At 45.2% G+C, this 22,947-nt stretch overlaps 1 protein-coding gene across 1 annotated transcript in view; it reads right to left on the bottom strand.

Moving 5' to 3' along the window:
• ppp2r5eb (protein phosphatase 2, regulatory subunit B', epsilon isoform b) overlaps window positions 1-19,644 on the bottom strand; it is a 96,441-nt gene extending 76,797 nt beyond the window's left edge. The window contains exons 1-3 of the mRNA XM_084308596.1: window positions 19,598-19,644; window positions 19,184-19,228; window positions 10,892-11,052 (exon numbers count right to left, since the gene is read on the bottom strand). Of these exons, the coding sequence (XP_084164722.1) occupies window positions 10,892-11,048 (157 nt within the window). The 5' untranslated portion in view covers window positions 11,049-11,052; window positions 19,184-19,228; window positions 19,598-19,644. The remainder of the gene's footprint in view (window positions 1-10,891; window positions 11,053-19,183; window positions 19,229-19,597) is intronic.
• Between the last annotated feature and the right edge of the window lie 3,303 nt (window positions 19,645-22,947).

The raw sequence follows: 22,947 nt of genomic DNA, 5'->3' as shown, positions 1-22,947 counted from the left end.
GAGGAGACAGAGAAAGAGGTAGAGGAGACAGAGAAGGCAGGGGAGAAAGAGGTAGAGGAGACAGCAGAGAAGGAGAAGGGGGGAGAAGGAGGTAGAGGAGACAGAGACGGAGGAGAAGGAGGTAGAGGAGACAGAGACGGAGGAGAAGGAGGTAGAGGAGACAGGAGAGAAGGAGAAGGAGGTAGAGGAGACAGAGACGGAGGAGAAGGAGGTAGAGGAGACAGACGGAGGAGAAGGAGGTAGAGGAGACAGAGACGGAGGAGAAGGAGGTAGAGGAGACAGGAGAGAAGGAGAAGGAGGTAGAGGAGACAGAGACGGAGGAGAAGGAGGTAGAGGAGACAGGAGAGAAGGAGAAGGAGGTAGAGGAGACAGAGACGGAGGAGAAGGAGGTAGAGGAGACAGAGACGGAGGAGAAGGAGGTAGAGGAGACAGAGACGGAGGAGAAGGAGGTAGAGGAGACAGAGACGGAGGAGAAGGAGGTAGAGGAGACAGAGACGGAGGAGAAGGAGGTAGAGGAGACAGGAGAGAAGGAGAAGGAGGTAGAGGAGACAGAGACGGAGGAGAAGGAGGTAGAGGAGACAGAGAAAGAGGTAGAGACAGAGACGGAGGAGAAGGAGGTAGAGGAGACAGCAGAGAAGGAGAAGGAGGTAGAGGAGACAGAGACGGAGGAGAAGGGGGGAGAAGGAGACAGAGACGGAGGAGAAGGCAGGGGAGGAGAAGGGAGGAGTTTCTAGAGGCTTGACTAGGAAAAGGAAAGCTTGATGATGGCCGTAGAGACCGTTTCAAACGTAAGATAAACATTGTGAATGGGGCCGCGTTCGTCTCCTGTCGCAGCCGACGGGTGTTGATATTAGCAGACGTTCAACCAAGCCGTCTCCATAGCGACGCAGTTCCACTGAACCCATCTATGATGACGAAGAAAAGCACAGACGCATAAGATGCAATGAATGGAAGCGCCCAATGAGAGAGAGGCCAGTGTTCAACATCAACAAAACTCAACCAATAGTCGTAGGAATTGGTCGACAAATAGCCAAATCAATTCCCTCTCTGTGGGATAATAAAATGTAATAACTAACCAACTAATCAAATGATCCATTTCATTAACCCTTTCACTGCCACACGACAGAAGGTTAACCCTTTACTATCACACAACCGACGGCGATGCTCCATCATTAGCATCATTAGCTCCGCGCGTCGGACCGTCGGTTGTGTGATAGTAAAGGGCTAACCTTCTGTATTGTCACAGTGACAGGCTGTCGTGTGGCAGTGAAAGCATTAAAAGGAAAATGTGTAAAATTATGTTAACCCCTAATCACCGCCCTTCCTCACTATGGTGCTAGAGATGTGCTTATCATTTTTCAGTAAAGAAAACACTTCAAACACAGAAGGGAAAAAACACTTCAAATCAACAAGAAAGGCCCTGGCCAACCTACTTCACAAAGACCTTCACTGGATTGTTAGAAAGGGAGAAAGCAGTATATAGAAGGAACAAATGTAGGAAAACAAGAATCTCTATACAAAAACAAGAATCTCTGTTCCAAAACAAGAATCTCTGTTCCAAAACAAGAATCTCTGTTCCAAAAACAAGAATCTCTGTTCCAAAACAAGAATCTCTGTTCCAAAACAAGAATCTCTGTTCCAAAAACAAGAATCTCTATACAAAAACAAGAATCTCTGTTCCAAAACAAGAATCTCTGTTCCAAAAACAAGAATCTCTATTCCAAAACAAGAATCTCTGTTCCAAAAACAAGAATCTCTGTTCCAAAAACAAGAATCTCTGTTCCAAAAACAAGAATCTCTGTTCCAAAAACAAGAATCTCTGTTCCAAAAACAAGAATCTCTGTTCCAAAAACAAGAATCTCTATTCCAAAAACAAGAATCTCTGTTCCAAAAACAAGAATCTCTGTTCCAAAAACAAGAATCTCTATTCCAAAAACAAGAATCTCTGTTCCCAAAACAAGAATCTCTGTTCCAAAACAAGAATCTCTATTCAAAACAAAAGACAGTTGTGTGTTTATATGTCAAAAAAATAAATAAAAAAAAAAACAGAAAAAAAGAAGTGGATCACATGGCTGCCAGCCCTCCCTGCTAGCGGGCCTGCGCTGCTCTTAAGTGGGCCATGCCTACAGGCAGCTAACAAAACACTGGAGGACCAGATATGCATCTCTGTGGCATTTCAGCAGTTATATAAAAGGGGGAGACTAGAGGTAGCAGCACACGTCACTAGTGGAATGGAAACATTTCCAAGGTAGGTCTGGTCACCCGGTCGGGCAGGATATGACAATAGTAAGTTACTCTGTCTGTCTGACCGCTTCCATTTTGGTGGTGGGATCGATTAAGACAGGTTTCTCCCCCCCCCCCATATCTAATCACTGAACCCAGGACCTTCTTGCTGTGAGGCAGCAGTACTAACCACTGAACCCAGGACCTTCTAGCTGTGAGGCAACAGTACTAACCACTGAACCCAGGACCTTCTTGCTGTAAGGCAGCAGTGCTGACCACTGAACCCAGGACCTTCTTGCTGTGAGGCAACAGTACTAACCACTGAACCCAGGACCTTCTAGCTGTGAGGCAGCAGTGCTAACCACTGAACCCAGGACCTTCTTGCTGTGAGGCAGCAGTGCTAACCACTGAACCCAGGACCTTCTTGCTGTGAGGCAGCAGTACTAACCACTGAACCCAGGACCTTCTTGCTGTGAGGCAGCAGTACTAACCACTGAACCCAGGACCTTCTAGCTGTGAGGCAACAGTACTAACCACTGAACCCAGGACCTTCTTGCTGTAAGGCAGCAGTGCTGACCACTGAACCCAGGACCTTCTTGCTGTGAGGCAACAGTACTAACCACTGAACCCAGGACCTTCTTGCTGTGAGGCAGCAGTACTAACCACTGAACCCAGGACCTTCTTACTGTGAGGCAGCAGTGCTAACCACTGAACCCAGGACCTTCTTGCTGTGAGGCAGCAGTACTAACCACTGAACCCAGGACCTTCTAGCTGTGAGGCAGCAGTACTAACCACTGAACCCAGGACCTTCTTGCTGTGAGGCAGCAGTACTGACCACTGAACCCAGGACCTTCTTGCTGTGAGGCAGCAGTACTAACCACTGAACCCAGGACCTTCTAGCTGTGAGGCAACAGTGCTAACCACTGAACCCAGGACCTTCTTGCTGTGAGGCAACAGTACTAACCACTGAACCCAGGACCTTCTAGCTGTGAGGCAACAGTACTAACCACTGAACCCAGGACCTTCTTGCTGTGAGGCAGCAGTACTAACCACTGAACCCAGGACCTTCTTGCTGTGAGGCAGCAGTACTAACCACTGAACCCAGGACCTTCTTGCTGTGAGGCAACAGTACAAACCACTGAACCCAGGACCTTCTAGCTGTGAGGCAACAGTACTAACCACTGAACCCAGGACCTTCTTGCTGTGAGGCAGCAGTACTAACCACTGAACCCAGGACCTTCTTGCTGTGAGGCAACAGAGCTAACCACTGAACCCAGGACCTTCTTGCTGTGAGGCAACAGTACTAACCACTGAACCCAGGACCTTCTAGCTGTGAGGCAGCAGTACTAACCACTGAACCCAGGACCTTCTTGCTGTGAGGCAGCAGTGCTAACCACTGAACCCAGGACCTTCTTGCTGTGAGGCAACAGTACTAACCACTGAACCCAGGACCTTCTTGCTGTGAGGCAGCAGTGCTAACCACTGAACCCAGGACCTTCTTGCTGTGAGGCAGCAGTACTAACCACTGAACCCAGGACCGTCTTACTGTGAGGCAGCAGTGCTAACCACTGAACCCAGGACCTTCTTGCTGTGAGGCAGCAGTACTAACCAACCCAGGACCTTCTTGCTGTGAGACAACAGTACTAACCACTGAACCCAGGACCTTCTTGCTGTGAGGCAACAGTACTAACCACTGAACCCAGGACCTTCTAGCTGTGAGGCAGCAGTACTAACCACTGAACCCAGGACCTTCTTGCTGTGAGGCAACAGTACTAACCACTGAACCCAGGACCTTCTTGCTGTGAGGCAGCAGTGCTAACCACTGAACCGAGGGACCTTCTTGCTGTGAGGCAACAGTACTAACCACTGAACCCAGGACCTTCTTGCTGTGAGGCAACAGTACTAACCACTGAACCCAGGACCTTCTTGCTGTGAGGCAGCAGTACTAACCACTGAACCCAGGACCTTCTTGCTGTGAGGCAGCAGTGCTAACCACTGAACCCAGGACCTTCTAGCTGTGAGGCACCAACTCCAATGACCGCATCATTGGAGAAATGGACAGGTTCGCAGAGTGGTGTAAGAACAACTTCCTGGACCTAAACCCCAGCAAAACGAAGGAACTGCTGGTGGACTTCAGGCGTGACCCGACAACTCCCCCGGCTCTGGAGACAAATGGGCAGACAATAGAGCGCGTTGAGGAGTACAAATACCTTGGCACCACCGTGGACCACAAGCTCACCTTCAAGACCAACGCAGAGAATATCCACTCTAAGTGCCAACAGCGACTGTTCTTCCCTCAGGAAGATGAGGAAGCTTCAGGTCCGACCATCAATCCTGCAGGATTTCTACAAGTCCTTTGTGGAATCAATTTGGAGTGATGCGTGCCATCAACCGGAAACCTCTCGACAGGGTCGTTAGGATCAGCGGTAAGATCATTGGGAAGGACCAGGAGCCACTCAGCAGCATCCACAAGAAACGGACAGTTAAGAAGGCCTCTCAAATAGTTGAGGACAACACACACACCCTTCACACCCATTACAAACTAATGCCCTTTTTGAGAGTTTTTTTATAATGGTGAGTGTCTATGTATTGTGACTGTATGTTTGTCTTTTAACCACTGCACAAATGAAGTTCCGAAAGGAAAATTAAGTCATTTGAAGTTGAAGTTGAAGGCAACAGTACAAACCACTGAACCCACACGCTTTTAACACTTTGACTGCCATGAAACGTGTTTTGACGTCATTGCTGGCCATGCTCAAGTTGCCGGGGGACGCTGTACAGCATCCTTATATCAATATTTAAAAAATCTGCGATCGGATTCATATGTCCCCTCCGCTGGCCTGAGATCCACCAGCAGGACCCACTGAGCTCTCTGGCGGTTCAGGAGCGCCATCTGGTGGCCGATCGGCGCAATCGCTTTAACAGGAAGTGGCATAGAGGTTGTGCTACGTCCGTAGTACTTCCGGGCGCTCGCTATAGGTCCCGCGACTCTGGCTCGTTACGCTACACAGTGATCGATTGCCAATAACTCGATAAACAACATGATTTGGACGTATATACCATTATACAAGCTGGAGATGGACCAGGTAAATTTACATCCCATAATGATAAGATTTCAACTCTACGATGATCGGCCAACGGCGCGCGGAGACTGGGGTGAGTTTCAGCGTGTAACGTTACCGTCTTCGATACTAACTGCTATTATCAACATTTGACCCACATTAGATGATTGGTATAACGCTGCCCACGGAATTATAAACGGCCCCTAGCCCATCCGGTCAACATCAGATGACGTGTAGTAACTTCTAGAAGTACGTCTAGTTGTAATTTTTTATATCGCGCTGATTGCCATAAAACTGTATTGCATCATCAATATAATGTATTTGGGGCTATAGATCACGTTCTGGAGAAAGCTGCAGAAAGAGATGAAAACATACTTATACATTAGACCATACTTTACTATGAATGTGAATGAAAAAGTTTAACGTTGCTACACAATGAACAATACATATAGGACTTTGAATGGGCCCTAATAATGGCAATGTAGCAATAGAATTTAAAAAGTTATAGCCCTGCAAAGAAGGGGACTTTCTCCATAGACAAATAGCGCTGGCAATCTATGGTATATCATGAATTTAACCTTAGGCAACCAAAGTGTTAATATTCACTGTGGCCCATTGTTTTTGTATCGCTCCTGTGGTTTTGTCCCGACAACTGATGAGCAGGACAGGAAACTATGCCTAATTTAATGCATGTTCTTCCTGTTTGCACCGTCTGTCCTCCATGCAGTAATAGCATTGAATAAACACAATTAATTTCTCTCAGACACAATGTCTCGGAACAATTGTGTTTCTTGGAGAGGCCAGTGTGTTATTATTATTATTAGGCACCGGGGCGATCCAGCTAGGTGGCTCCAAGACATCGCATCACGCAGAGAGAAGAGTCGAGTGTAGGAATAAAATACACAAGGACTGTTGTATTAGGTTGTGGATGGTTAAAACGTTTAGTTTGCATGTTGTTGGTGTGGATTCAAACTGTTTTAGTCGTTACTAGACCGCGTGTGCCACCCGTCTGAAATACCACAGGTATTTCATACCACTTCATCGTGTATATATATATTTTTTTTAAACACCAACTATGCCTTTAAGCTGAATACAAGAGACAAGACTCTAGTGAGACAAATTCTATGGAGTTGCTCCATAGATGGTGAATAGTGGAAAGAAATCCTAGGACACCAACAGTAAGCGGCACGGTGGTGTAGTGGTTAACACTGTCGCCTCACAGCAAGAAGGTCCAGGGTTCGAATCCCGCTTGGGGACCAGGTTTCCATGGTGCCAGTTACCCAGGTGGGGTATCTCCCGGGCCTTTCTGTGTGGAGTTTGCATGTTCTCCCCATGCTCGCAAGGGTTTCCCCCCCGATAAGATAAACCCAATGGAAAAACATGCACAACAACAAGATCGCTAACGCTGTGGCGTCCTTGACGAAGACGGACAGGAGCACTTGGATTGGTCCCCTGGCGCGGCTCACGTTGACGCCTGTCTGCTCCCGGCTGCCCTTGGGGGGGGAAGGACGACGGGATGGGTTAATCGCAGATACGAATTGTATGCATGCATCGCATGTGTGCCAATTGATGACCTCGGAGCAGGTCCTAAATTATTTATTATTTTAACCATGGTGATTTTACCGGGACACGGCTACATTATTATCCGTCCACCCTGCGTTTAAATAAAACTCATTTGAGTGTAATAGCGCAAAAAAACAACATTTCTGAGTGCCCAGAGGTGGGCACTAACTCAGTGTCATTGTTGACATTGAGAGTCTTGATGCTCCGATTTTCATCTTCGGGAGACGGTTGTCTTAACGTCGGTTTATAGTAGGGCTGAACGGTCAATCGATTTCAAATCGAAATCACGATTTGGAATGATGCAATTATCAAATCGCAACCAAAAAAAATCACAATTTTTTTTTTATTAACTTTTTTTTAATTATTATTTAACCAGGAAGTCCCATTGAGATACAAGATCGGTTTGGGAGAGGGAGGTAAGGGGTTTTAGATTGTGTGTTGTGAAGTTTAGACTTCAGAGAGGGAGAGTAAGGTACAGAAAAAAAGGTACCGTTGGGTACCGGTATCGATTCCCAGGTAAAAAGAAACATTTTCAGGCTCGGTGTCCTGAAAAGACCCACGCGTAGGCCAGATGCAAGCCGCATTTTACAATAAACCTCTGTGGGGCTGCTTTAATAAAAAAAAAGAAATTATAAATCACAAATTTCATCGCAATCGCAATATATGTCCGAAAAAATCGCAATTAGATTATTTCCCAAAATCATGCAGCCCTAGTTTATAGACGTTGACTGAACTGTCCAAGATCTTTGGAATAGCACAACATAACTTCTAGGGAGTTCTAGGAATTCCTCAGACACACACACACACAGTAGACAACACACGCACACACACACACACACACAGGAGATAAAGCACCCTCCTGCCCGGACTGTGGATGTTAGCCACACCCTCTGACAGGGAGAGCCACTCCTCGGCCGGGGCAGGAGAAGAACCAGGAAGCAGTCTGACAATGAGACGGGGAGCGGTCTGGTTCCTCTCTGGTCAGGCAGCATTCCACTGTGACGTGCTCCCTGGCACCGTTTACACGCGGGTGGGAGAGAAAAAGAGAAGCGGGGCTCTTCCCATTGGATTCCCAGGAGCTCGCTAGCTGAAGATAGGACTCGTACAGGACTTGATGCCACTAGGAGGGGGAGTGTAACATCTAAACAGTGTGTGTGTGTGTGTGTGTGTGTGTGTGTGTGTGTGTGTGTGTGTGTGTGTGTGTGTGTGTGTGTGTGTGTGTGTGTGTACCAATTAGTAGGGGTATTACTACTCTGTCTCAGCACAACGCAGCCATGTATCATGGAACTGTTCAAAATGTACAAGCACACCCTTCCCATTAAGTTTCGTTTTTGTTTATTATTGAAAAGCGCATGTGAACGCATTTACTTTATTTTTTTTTCATGTTCTGGCCACATATTTTGGCTAAATATGCCTCGTTTTATAAATGTGTATACAGAAACAATTCCGTTGCCTCTGTTGATAATATTCATTAATTTCATTGATAACATTGTGCTGTAATTTAATTTTCCAATACATATGCATCACATTGAAATTACGTGATACATTAAGTGTGGGGTCGCCAAAAAAAATCCTAAATAAAATGGGGTCGTGGTATAAAAAAGTTTGAGAACCCCTGCATTAATACAATTGATTTCCCACCCTCTAACACTGCCAATTGTGTTAGTACGATGTCCGGCCAAGCCGGAAGCAACGCTGAGAGCTGGGCTCGATACCAGCATCTCCTGCGTTGGTGGCGAGCGCCTTGCCCACTGCGCCACCCAGCCGCCCGTTGACGTGTTGTTTTGTTCCTTTGTCTGTCCGTTGGTTGTTTATATTTTATGTTTATTCTATACTTCAGCACCTTTCTTTGTTTTTAGCTATGCGACTTACTGTGAAGCACTTTGGTTGACAAGTGTCATGTCTAAAATTTGTGCTATACAAATAAATTTGATTGATCGATAGTAAAGTAGTACTTTAGACGGCATATGTGAACAATGCACAGATGGCGTGTGATGGTGTGAAGAGCATTATGTACACACACCAACTACAATCTGTCGCGCAACGCTTATGCATGTACTCTGCAAACAAACGCTAGTCTGATTCCAGTGTACACTCTCCCTCTCTCAATACAGACACAGGAACTGACCTATCCCATGAATCATCGCATGGCTTCCCTGTCTAGGCATGTAGATGACACACACACACACACACACACACACACACACACACACACACACACACACACGTGCAAGACACAAGAAAAACAACCAGCATTCGTACATAGTGACAAGGAGGTGCGGGGGCCGGGGGCGCTGAGGCACAATAGCATAATAAGATAAACACTCGGCAGGTCCCAGATCAGCTGGGCACGGGCCCAAAGTGTGATGACGAAAGAGCGGGAGAGATAATGAGAGCGGGAAGTAGGGATGGCTGGGTACCGTTCACATTTGAACCGATACGGTACCGGTACCTGTGAATCGATACCCAACGGTACCTTTTTTCTGTACTTTAGTCTCTAAAAATGTAATCTACCTACCTCAGTCGTGAAAAAAAATATCCAAACTTCAAATAACTACACTTTCGACCGTTTCCGGCTTGCCATTGCCCCGACTGCTTTGTTGTTGAATCAAGTCAAATCCTAGGTAAGCGTATATTGTGCGTGTGAACGTTGACATGAAAAGAAAAAAGGTAAAAAAAAAAATAAAAAAGTGCAAAAAAATATTTCTGTATCTCACGTGAATCGATACTCTGTAGTACCGACGTGTTTCGGTAAGTACCTTTAAAAAGTACCGAATTCGGTACCCATCCCTAGCGGGAAGAGAGGAACTCACGGTACCGACAGAGACGTGTGTGAATGTTTGCCGCAAGAGTTAAGGAGAGGCTGCCTGCAGCAGAGAAACACGACTACGACCTGGCTGTCACAGATATCTTCCAACCAATCAAACGCCGAGAACTAAATATTAGGGCTGTCCCCTCTCAGTTGAGTAGTTCGTCGTTGTGGTCTCAGGGTTAAGGCTTGGTCCCGGTCCACACCGGTTGGTCAGCGGCTGCCTCACTGAACTGTGGTGGCTCATGTGTTGTTGTTGTCCACACCAACAGCGGCACCATCAGAGTAGAGCCATATGAAATACGCGTTCACGGAATCGCGGACGGAATCACGGAATTGACCAATAAAAATGGAATCAACTGCAAAAACGTGGAATATTGCAGAATTTGGCCTAATCTGGACTGAAATTCCGTTTTTGGGTGGAACGTTTGTTGCAAAGCAAACATGACCGGGGAGGCGGGGACCGCTGTGTGTTACACACAACACAGCGGTGTCCAAGCGTCTGCCGTCTCGCTGCTTCAGTGTTAATGTCGTCAAGAAGCTAAGAAATTCCGCAATAAGCCCTCAATTCAGAGCAGAGCAGTATCCTAATGACTTTTATGCCTCCGGGCGATAAGGTGTTTTTGCAAATTCTGTCAACGTTCCGTGGACTGGACCCGCAAAAACATGTGCAACACAATTGTGATTAAATAGCTATGTAACGTTACAGTACATAGGACTATAGATGGAAATGATAGCTTCTTGCTAAATCTAGTGCACCCATCTATTTGTTTAATGCAAACGATTGTCATTACACACTGTCCTTTATAAACTAAATAAACTAAACTAAAGGTGCCTAAATTATGCATTACTATATTTCATCACAATATAATAGATATAAGCCTAGCTACCTTCTGTAGTGTGGTAGTGAAGGGTTAACCTTCTGTAGTGTGGTAGTGAATGGTTAACCTTCTGTAGTGTGGTAGTGAAAGGTTAACCGTCTGTAGTGTGGTAGTGAAAGGGTTAACCTTCTGTAGTGTGGTAGTGAACGGTTAACCTTCTGTAGTGTGGTAGTGAAAGGGTTAACCTTCTGTAGTGTGAAAGGGTTAACCCTCTGTAGTGTGGTAGTGAAAGGGTTAACCTTCTGTAGTGTGAAAGGGTTAACCCTCTGTAGTGTGGTAGTGAAAGGGTTAAAACAGAGGTTTTCATTCACACCAGGGAGGAAGAAAAGAGGGTGCGTGTTTGAGTCCCCTACCCTTGAGCAGCGGCAGGGGCGTGAGCTCTATGGGTTTGCCCTGAGACCGGAACTGGGAGGAACTCTGCGACCGCTTCTGCTTCGCCTTCCTGACAGACTTCCGTGAAAACCCGTCCACTTTGTCCACAGATGGAGGTGTGGTGGCGGCGGAGGACATAGCCCTGGTGAGGGGGAGAGGGAGAGAGTTTAGTCAACTGAACACCAGACTTGGAATATAAACAAGAAATGCCTTTCAGGAATGGGATTAAGCACAGTACATAAAGCAGGAAATGAAAGCAAGAAATTAGGAATTCTTCTTAGAAATCAATGAAAACAATAAATTGGTGAGAATTCCATTTTCTTTCAATCGGGTTCTTTTTTTTTAAATTTTTATAATTTTTTTTGACACAAGCAACTGCACTCCCTATATGTTTATCCCTACTAGCACACACAAGTCACCTGAACCACGGCGCAAGCATTCCCAACAAACGCCTCGAAGCGGCAATGTGATCAGAGTAACACACGCGCACGACGCCGTAAATAATGCGAGAACAACAGAGCTCTTCATTAGAGACGAGTCGCGTGTCGGACAAAAACCCAACCCCCCGCCCCCCCCCCCCCCCCCCCCACCACCCCTGCAGGGAACACCTCCCAGGCAGAAGGCTGGAAGTAGTAAGTTACAAATACACACCACACTCACTACAGCAGCTGCCGCTGCTACCAACCACAGCTCAAACTAGTGATGCACGATATATCAGCCGCCAATATAATATCGTCCGATATGGTAATTTTTTTTACACATCGGTATCGGTCCGATATCAAGATAGGGCCGATATTTAAAAAAATATATATCCCTATATATTTTTTTTCTTTATATATATATATATATTTGTACATGTTTTGGTCTTAAATAGTTTAAAGATATCAGTCATTTCTGAAAAAAAGTTTAAAAGTTTTTTTTTTAAATGCGTTTTGGAAAATAGCTCTTTATTTGATTATCATAAAAAAGTGTTTTCTATACAGAGATATCGACATCTGTAAATATTGGTATCGGCCAGAACAGCAATTTTAATATTGGTTATCGGTATCGGCCACAATTTTCACATCGGTGCATCACTAGCTCAAACCCATCACTGCAGAGGGGATCTGTCTGTGTGTGTGTGCGTGTGTGTGCGTGTGTACATGTGTGTGTGTGTGTGTGTGTGTGTGTGTGTGTGTGTGTGTGTGTGTGTGTGTGTGTGTGTGTGTGTAGAGCGGCGATTACGTCTCCTAGCCATTGATTAGGAACCTGTTAAGAGGACAAACCGGAAGGGCACAGCACAGCGATGGTGACAGACGGAGAGTGTGGGGGGGGGGGGGGGGGCATCTGAACGACCCAGAGGAAGACAATAGAACACTTCCACCAATCAACTTAGCTACCTGTGTAATTACACAGAAAACAGCGAGTAGACATCGAGCTACAGGAAAGTACAATTGTGTAAATCTCGTTAAAAAAGGGGTCTCAGCTGCCATTTGAATTCCAAGCGTGCTCGGCTCGTGTTAAATTACGTGTCCAAAAGAGAAATGAATGACCCGCGTGCTGCTTTTGCTGAAATCGTTATGTAATAAAGATGTGAATATATGCAATGTTGCGTGGGCCTCACTTTGGTAGCGCTGCCGTGTTACGCCAGAACAGGCTGCGTCTCTAAACGCACCGTGGAGTTAACCCTTTCACTACAGAAGGTTAACCTTTCACTGCCACACTACAGACGTCTGTGTAGTGTGGTAGTGAAAGGGTTAACCTTCTGTAGTGTAGTTGTGAAAGGGTTGACCCTTTGTCGTGTGGCAGTGAAAGTTTTTTTTTTAATTATCTTTTCCCCCCTCCTTTTTCCGTTTTTTCTCCCCTCCCAATGTTAGTCGTTATGGCAATTCCCAATCCCCTTCCTGGTCGTTGCGCACTCTACCCCCTACAGTGGGTCTGGGAGGGCGGAGACTATCACATGCTTCCTCCGACACATGTGTACCCAGCCCACCGCTTCTTTTCACCTGGCAGCGCGGACTCCCACTGGGGGAGTGTAACATGTGGAAAGGTCACACTACCTCCCCCAGATCCTTCCCTCGCTGTGCAGGCGCCCCGACCGAACTGTAGGAGTCGCTGTTTACAACGACCAGGAGGACCCACCCCACCGGCTTTCCCACCCGCTGACACTGCCAATTGTGTCAGTATGGACGGTCAACCAAGCCGGATTCGATCCCACTGTCTCTGCGGTGGTAGACAGACACTTAGTCCGCTGCGCTACCCAGCCGCCCCGTGAAAGGGTTAACCTTATGTATTGTCGCAGTGAAAGGGTTAACCCTTTGGTAGTGTGGTAGTGAACGTTTTTTTTTTTTTTTTTTTTATTATCTTTTTCCCCCCTCCTTTTTTCCGATTTTTCTCCCATCCCACTGTTAGTCGTTATGCCAATTCCCAACCCCCTTCCTGGTTGTTGCGCACTCCCCCCTACTGTTGGTCCGGGAGGCCGGAGACTGTCACATGCTTTCCTCCGACGCATGTGCAGCCAGCCGGCAGCCAGCCTGGCAGCGCAGACTCTCACTGGGAGAGTGTAACGTGTGGAAGGTCACACTACCTCCCTCCAGATCCTACCCTCGCTGTGCAGGCACCCCGACCGAACTGTAGGGGTCGCTGTCCACAACGCCCAGGACCCACCCATCAGCTTTCCCACCCCTAACACTGCCAATTGTGTTAGTATATGAACGACCAGCCAAGCTGATAGCAACGCAGAGAGCTGGATTCGAACCCAGCGTCTCCAGCGTTGATGGCGAGCGCCTTGCCCACTACACCACATAGCCGCCCCAGTGAAAGGGTTAACCCTTTGGTAGTGTGGTAGTGAAAGGGTTAAAGTCACATCCGTCTAGCTGACCAGAGGGGGCAGACAGGCAGAGAGGAGCACAGCACAGAGACACCCGTCCTCTGAGTGCACGCACGCACACACACACAACACACACACAATAATGCCATGCAGCCTAGGGATATGGATAGCGCTGGCTGACTGTGGAAGCCTTTCATCTCTCTGATGCTCGCTCGGAACAGAGTTCAGGGGTCGACTTATTTACTACTAGGGCTGTTTGGCCAAAAGATCATATCACAATATTTTTTTCATGGCATGCGTTTACTTTATTTGACGGTATATACACCGGTATTTCGACTGTACTAGTTTGCCGGTACTAATGACAATGTGATATGACATATTTTTTTTTAAAGTCTTTATGTTGTAAGTAACACAATTGCCATGGTCCTATTTCATTTTGAAATGGTCCATTTTATTTATATATATTTTTTTTTTTATTAAAAATAGACCGTTTTGTTTCTTGTTTCAATGTTGTATGATTTTAATTGTTAATACAAATGTAAGTTTAAAAAAAAATATATACAATATCTATATATATTCTTTATGGTATGTGTATATCATGGATGGCGGTATAGTAAAAAAAAGAAGAACACTCCATAACGTTTGCATGGATGGATCCATGACGGTATATCTTCATAATCCAGTATAACTTCCAGGCTATGCCCTACAGACTGGCAGCTCTCATTCAAAAAAAAAAATATATATATATATATATATATATATAGAAGAAACCCACTAAAAATGTCCCCTTGTGCCAGAATATCTATTGTGTTTCAGTGTAGCCATTCAAAACTGGCTGTGGCTGTTGACCTACTCAAATATCATACAAATGAGTCGCAGCACCAAAACACTCACAAGTCTCTTATCACTTAGCATCATGTCGTCACAACAGAAAATGCAAATGGCACGTTGACACCTGTCACCACACTGCTGCTGCTGCTGCAAACTTTCCAACCAACCAACCAACCAACACTCAAGTCTCCCAAAAGCTCCTTAATACCAAGATAATATCCGTCTATTGGCTTATTACAGAACTAAAGATTGGGAACCTGCGCGCGACACGCCGGTCGATATTCCACTTACCTGTGCACAGGGGCACTGGAATCCCCCATTCATTACCATCAGTCCTTCACTGACTCTCTCTCTCTCTCTCTCTCTCTCCCTGGCTGGATGACCACACACACAGGCTAATGGAGGAGGCTGGAGTGCCACCGCTACACATGAGGGACAGTGCGTCTGCGGCCGGTCAAGCATACGGCACCGAGCACAAAGCCATTCCCCTCCCTGTGCCTCTTACATAAGACACCAGATGACATACACACACACACAGGCTGGGGGGATTAAAGAAGGGGAGAGAGGGAGAGGGAGAGAGACAGAGAGGAAGGGAGGGGAGAGAGGGTGGATGGATGGGGGAGAAAGGAAGGGAGGGGGGAGACAAGAGAGAGAAACCGGGAGAGAGGAAGGGGTTGGAGAGAGTGGCTCCACAGGAAGTCAACAAATAGGCATCAGCAAGCAAGGCCAAGAGCGAACCAGCTAGTGGAGAAACAACACACACACACACACACACACACACACACACACACACACACACACACACACACACACACACACACACACACACACACACACACACACACACACACACACACACACACACACACACACACACACACACACACACACACACACACACACACACACACACACACACACACACACACACACACACACACACACACACACACACACACACACACACACACACACACACACACACACACACACACACAGGGAAGATGAAAGGGAAGCAGTCAAAAGGAAAGCTAAAGAATGTAGCGTGTGGTTCTTCTTCGTACAGTAAGTTACCGGCGTGTGAAACATTTAGGGCTGCACCTGCAAACTTAAGACAACGCAACAGACGGCGGCCTGATGAACTAGTGTCGCCGCTCGCTTCGTCGTCGCCGCCCAAAAACACCGACCCGCAGCGGCTGGGTGGCGCAGCGGAGATTGCGCTCGTCACCAATGCGAGAGAGTCCGGTCTCGAATCCGGGTGTCAGCATTGCCTCCGGCTTGGGCCGGCCGTCACACTAACTCAATTTGGTAGAGTTGGCGGGTGGAAATCGATGGGGTGGTAATCTGGCGTTGTGGACAGCGACGCCGACTCCTACAGGTCAGGTCGCCTGCACAGCAAAAAGACAGGAAGTGGTGAAGGTAGTGTGAGCCTCCCACGCGTTACACTTCACCAATGAGAGTCCGCGCTGTCAGGTGAAAAGAGAGCCGCTGGCCGTCTCCACATGTGTCGGAGGAAGCATGCGGTAGATTTCAGGGCTCCCTTGACCGACCAGTAGGGGGCACATGCACGCAACGACCAGGTAGGGGAGGGGGGAATTGGCATAACGACACAATTGGGATGGGAGGAAAAACGCAGAAAAATCAGGAGAAAAAGAGGAGTAAAAAAAAAAGAGAAAAAAAGGCCGGCCCGGACTCGCGTCGTCTTCATCTGTTCACCGAACGCCGTGTTCCCGACAGCTCAGCTAATCGGTGAGATTCGTTAGGACAATTTTACTGTTCGCATAGTCGAGGACAAATTGGCTCAGTTCATGCATAAGGCGACATGCACTAGTCACGGCGCGACACAAGGGCCCAATGGGAGCTGATAAGGGGAGGGGGAGACACAGTTACTCACTCTCCATCATAAACACAGGGGACTCACTCTCCATCATAAACACAGGGGACTCACTCTCCATCATAAACACAGTTACTCACTCTCCATCATAAACGCAGTTACTCACTCTCCATCATAAACACAGTTACTCACTCTCCATCATAAACACATGGGGACTCACTCTCCATCATAAACACAGGGGACTCACTCTCCATCATAAACACAGGGGACTCACTCTCCATCATAAACACATGGGGACTCACTCTCCATCATAAACACAGGGGACTCACTCTCCATCATAAACACAGGGGACTCACTCTCCATCATAAACACAGGGGACTCACTCTCCATCATAAACGCAGTTACTCACTCTCCATCATAAACACATGGGGACTCACTCTCCATCATAAACACAGGGGACTCACTCTCCATCATAAACGCAGTTACTCACTCTCCATCATAAACAGTTACTCACTCTGTCTCCATCATAAACACAGGGGACTCACTCTCCATCATAAACCATCATTCACCTCCCGCTGCCTCCACCGCTCCAAGTGTATCATCAAGGACCAGTCTCACCCAGCACATCACCTCTTTCAGCTCCTTCCCTCAGGGAGGAGATACCGGTCCATAAATGCTAGTAAGAGCTCAAGATTTATGAACAGCTCCCCCCCCCCCCCCCCCCAAGCAGTCAGACTGCTAAACTCTCATTGACTGTCCCCTAACGTGCACCATGCACTTTACCTGGACTTGATAACTATTATGTTTACCGCTCATCATACACTTTAAAATATTTCGTACAGTGTTATGTTATGTGTTACATCATGTATGTTTGTACCACGGTCATGACTCATGTGGGAGCTCCCCTGAAATTTCGTTGTATACTTTGTGTGCAATGACAATTAAAAAGTCTATTCTATTCATAAACGCAGGCGACTCTCTCCCCATCATAAACGCAGGGGACTCTCTCCCCATCATAAACACAGGGGACTTTGGATGTTGTCAAGTTATCTTGTGCTGGGATGTGACATTCATAAACCTTGGGAGTAGTGAGGATGGTCAGGTGAGACACCTGAGGGAACAACTTCACAAGCAAACACACACACGTCATAAAGAGCACACAATCCCACATTTATAAGTAATGCACAACGAAAGCACCTGACTTCCTGACATGCTGTCATGATCATCTACGCACATCACGACTCGCAGAGGAGAGGTCAGTGTTAAGTCAAGATATGAGACTACTCTGTCTGTGTACAGGAACACACGACAGAATAGAAGATCAAACAGCCATGAAACATGTCTATGCATCCATCCAGGTCTTTATTAGAGGACACGTGTTCCGCCTATACAGAAGAAGACCATTGATGGGATGACAATGCCATGATACCTCACTGGTAATAACTAATAAGTGTACCTTGTGCACCCAATTCAAGAGTTTGAAATAACGTCAACTTCCATTCACACACAGATAAAGGACCAAGGACATGGTGTTGGAAGTTGTGTCCGAGTGCAAAGGCGATCAGCACTGCAGCATGTTGAACTTTTGACCATCAACACTTCCTAGGTAAACTAAAACTGAAGCCAGGTTTACAACACAGGCCTTCTCTCAACCCACCCGGTATTAAAGAATACAGTTGACTAGAAATGTACTTCCCGATAATCCAATGCTTTGCAGACATGTATGCGTGCAAAGTAGCTTGAACTCATCATCATTATTAGCATAACCCGGGCGAATGACACACATGGAACATCATTGCATTGTAACCAGCGCGAGAAAGTATTAACTAGCTGCAGAGCTACTGATTGCAATCAATCAAATTAGAAATGTATCCATATTTCATTGTCAGCATTGATTGATTGATTGCAAACTTTATTAACAGATTGCAGAATGGGTACAGTATACACACTACAGTAGTACGGCTCAATACACACAATTGTTAAGGGAGTGCAGACCAGAGAAAGACTTTCGTCTTGTTTACATCAGGCTCCCCCATTTTCAATGCGTCATGACATATATAACATACACGACATACAGATAGACAGTACTGCTACATCTATACATGTATGACATAACAGATTTGCACTGATTGCAATCAATCCAAGTAAGAAATGTATCCATATTTCATTGTCAGCATTACTTAGATCAAAACGTTAAAAAAAAAACACAAGACTATTCGGGAATAAGGTTAGCTTATAGCTCTAAGTATCGGGCCTAGTAGCAGACAGTAAAGCCACAAGCAGCAGATTCAAAACTTGACAGCAGCGCGATAACAAGTCAAGATGCTAACGTTAGCCAGCAGAGTGTTAGCTAGAACACCGACACACAAACATCCCATAATCTGCTCCAAAACCGTTAGTTAGCTCGCCTTCGCGAGTGCACACACCACCCCGACACCGTTACACCCGAGACCCGGGGGAGGCGCGGTCAACCCGGGGTCGATCTTTTGGAGAAAATAATAAAACATTGGGCAGAGAGTCGGCGGCTAGTTAGCTTAGCGTGTTAGCCAGCAGCGCCCAGTGTGGCTAGCGCGGGTTAGCTGTGAAGTTGAGCTAACTAGGTAACACGTTTTAGTGAGTCAGTGTGATCGTGAAACATGTACGATGAAACCACTTATAACAGAGTGTGCTTTAATAAGAAAGATCAGCTTGATCGATCGCCCATCGTCCCGAGATGTAAATACAATGCATGTTGCTAAGCTAAGCTAACTGACAGGGATGATGGGAAGGAGACACACTTCTCTCGCTGTGTTACTTTACCTTGATCCTCTTGTGTTGGTTCGCAACGAAGACGGAGCTTTATCCCTAAAAAAGGTTAGGAAATATATAAACTAAACGTTAGGTTTGTTTCCAGCGTTCCTTTTTTCCCCAGCAGGATATATAGCCTTTATCCCCAGCAGCAGCGAAGAGAGAGATCTTGGCCTTATTATAAACAGCCAAACCCACGAGTAACCCTTTTTTTTTTTTTTTTTTACCTTCTAACGAAATAATAATCCTCCGACTCCCATTAATAATAACAAAAAAAGCACGGATGTATATAAAAACGATTCGGATGAGTAAGTTACATCCCCCTTTTGTTATTGATTCGATCGCTCTCTTCTGCAAAACCTCTGTATTTTGATGTTTTCCTCCTGCAGACAGTGTTTGATTCGGGGCTGTATCTTTTTTTTTTACCCTATTGTCAATATTACTGCTGGGTTGAGACCATGGCACACATAACAGAGAGGCGCTCAACCAACCCTGCTGGGTGCGTTCGGATCTCGGTAGACGACGGTGATTGGGTCGCCGACGAGAGGGAGGCGTGAGCCACGGTGGTTGGACGGCAGACGGTGTCAGTCACAGACATGGTGGGGTAGGTTGCACGGGGAGGGACCAGGCAGGAGATTGGAGCAGAGGCCGATGTGGAATCCTCCCCGTCGTGCGGAATGAGGCTGAACCGGTCCAAGACCAAGACCAAGGCCCGGCCCAACCCTATAGTAGCTTCTTTTGCAGTTTATGATCTGCACTTCATCGCCAGCCCGATTTGTTCGATCAAATCGTGTTTCATTCACCCCCCCCATACAGTTATTTTTGTTTTCTTTACAAAGCATTCGACGGGCAAAACAACACATGTGCATTAGGAAGTGGGGCTTTGCTTTGCAACAGCTGGCTGTATTTATGCAACGAGAGAGGATCCTTTTGGAGGAAGTCGCACCACCAAGTTACATAACAATATATAAGCCTATGCATGGCTATGCTGCTGCCAGTGCGCTCCACTATTATTATAAGACGATTACTTATTTGAACACACGAAAAAAGTTCTACATAATAAACTGTTAAGGTGAGACACCCCAGGTGAATAGGCGCAATTTTTTTTGAATAGATATCACTATGAAACTTTCCCAGTTTGTTATGTACATAACAACTTAGAAAAAATGTATTGCAAGTTTTCTGAGATCTTATGTTATGCAAAATAGGCATTACCTCATTAAATATGCACTAATTTGCATATGACGTTTGGGTATAAATACCAACATTGGATGATCCCAGATTAAAAAAAAAATTGTTTAATTATGTTGACACATAACACAGTGAACTTTTTACAGAAGGGATTGTGGATATGTCTTTTTATCATCCCATGAATCAGGAAATGATGACTACAGTCATAAAAAATCAATGTTGGCCATGATTTTTGGTCTAAATGTACTATAAATCAGGCTATGAATGATATATCAACAAACCCCTCTGTAAAAAGATGCAGGGTATATATAGGAAGAAATGTGGAAAGTATGGTGTGTGTAGGTGCTATGGAATGGTACATGTCATTGTCTACCCTTGCATGTAAGAAAAACGCATAACAACTAATTTTTGGGAAAACGCCTTCAAAGTTCTGTATTGTAAAATGCCATAAAAAAAATTTAAACAGCTATTTACAAACACAATACATAATCAAACCATTAGTAATTGACAACCTAAACACATGCCTGATAACTGAATAATAATAATAATGATGTTATTGAACTGAACAGAACTACACACAGGCTACAAACAGTGTAGTAACAGTGTAGTACCCCCTAATAGGCAAAACATATTTGAATAGATATCACTATGAAACTTTCCCAGTTTGTTATGTACATATAAACTAAGAAAAAATATATTGCAAGTTTTCTGAATTTTATGTTTATATATGCAAATGGGGCACTTCCCCATTAAATATGTGCACATTTATGGATGCAATAAGGCTAAATGAAGTAAAATAAACAACTAAATGTGTGTTATTGACGTTTTATTGTCACTAGTTTCATAGAAGACATGTTTAGGAAGCAAAATATAACAAAATCTCAAAATCAACAAAAAAAAGTATATTTGCCTATTCACCTGGGGTGTCTCGCCAAAACAGTACTGTATTTGTAAATCTGGTATGTCATAAATGTATAGATGTAGCAGTACTGTCTATCTGTATGTCGTGTATGTCATATATGTTATGATGAATTGAAAATGGGGGACCCTGATGTAAACAACATTTTCAATCAATCAATCAAAGATGTAACATTGTATCTACATTTTAAATATAGAACACATTTAGAAAAAATAAATGAGCTATTCTATCACATGTAGATAATGCTTCTTGTATATATCCATATTTAATGTTAGTCATGTCAAAATATGTAATAATAATTCAAACGTTTATAATTTTTAATTTTTTTTATGAGGAAAGTAAGAGGTAGAAAGCATGTACAATATGTTTCACTATGAAAACATTCCAAAGATCGGATACTGAAATGAGAATCACTGAGTCTTGAAATAGCATATGAATCAAAGGTTTTTCCAACACTCTAATCATCGCAGGACTGTGCCAGGCAGGCAGGCACGCACGTCAGTGACGTCACACACACACACACACACACACTTGCACTGCCAATCATGTAATTCCACTCTTTGCCATTTGAGAGCAATAGTCGCCCTATTGACGTGAGCTGTGCGACAGTGCATGGTCCTACGGGCCTGGGGGAACACAAGGCACTCATGATGACAGGAATTCAGCCGAATAAAATCCATCCATTTTAAAGAAACAATATTACATATAAATACAAGATTGCAGTTCAACTTGCTTATTAATAGTGACGATCATGTTATTTCACTCTGCCATTTGAGAGCAATAAATGCCCGGTCAGTGGGTGTTGTACCACGGTCCTGTCAGCCTGGGGGAGTTGAGGCACCTGTGAGACCAAATTCAGTTGAATTAAAATCCTTCAATGTTAACATTAGATTCAGATTGTATTCATCACGTCATCCTCCATACTGTACAAGCATAAAGGAGTGACAGTATTATATATATCGCTATGCTGGAAAACCCCTTGCACCCCCCTCTATGAGGAGGTAACCAAGATGTGGAGCATGTTCAGCCATAGGCTTACCCCCCCCCCCCCCCCCCCCCTCTGGGCATAGACTGCTGCCAATAGTTGGAGAACTAACGGCTGGAGAACTTGAGAACTGTTAGGACTGTCTGACTCTTAATAAACACTGTTAGGACTGTCTGACTCTTAATACTAAACACTGTTAGGACTGTCTGACTCTTAATACTAAACACTGTTAGGACTGTCTGACTCTTAATAAACACTGTTAGGACTGTCTGACTCTTAATACTAAACACTGTTAGGACTATCTGACTCTTAATACTAAACACTGTTAGGACTGTCTGACTCTTAATACTAAACACTGTTAGGACTGTCTGACTCTTAATACTAAACACTGTTAGGACTATCTGACTCTTAATACTAAACACTGTTAGGACTGTCTGACTCTTAATAATAAACACTGTTAGGACTGTCTGACTCTTAATACTAAACACTGTTAGGACTGTCTGACTCTTAATACTAAACACTGTTAGGACTGTCTGACTCTTAATACTAAACACTGTTAGGACTGTCTGACTCTTAATACTAAACACTGTTAGGACTGTCTGACTCTTAATACTAAACACTGTTAGGACTGTCTGACTCTTAATACTAAACACTGTTAGGACTATCTGACTCTTAATACTA

The sequence above is a fragment of the Notolepis coatsorum genome (assembly GCF_963971535.1).
Source record: "Notolepis coatsorum genome assembly, chromosome: 2".
Lineage (NCBI taxonomy): Eukaryota > Metazoa > Chordata > Actinopteri > Aulopiformes > Paralepididae > Notolepis > Notolepis coatsorum.
Note: the sequence above shows the minus strand (reverse complement) of the source record. Positions and strands in the feature narration are given on the sequence as shown.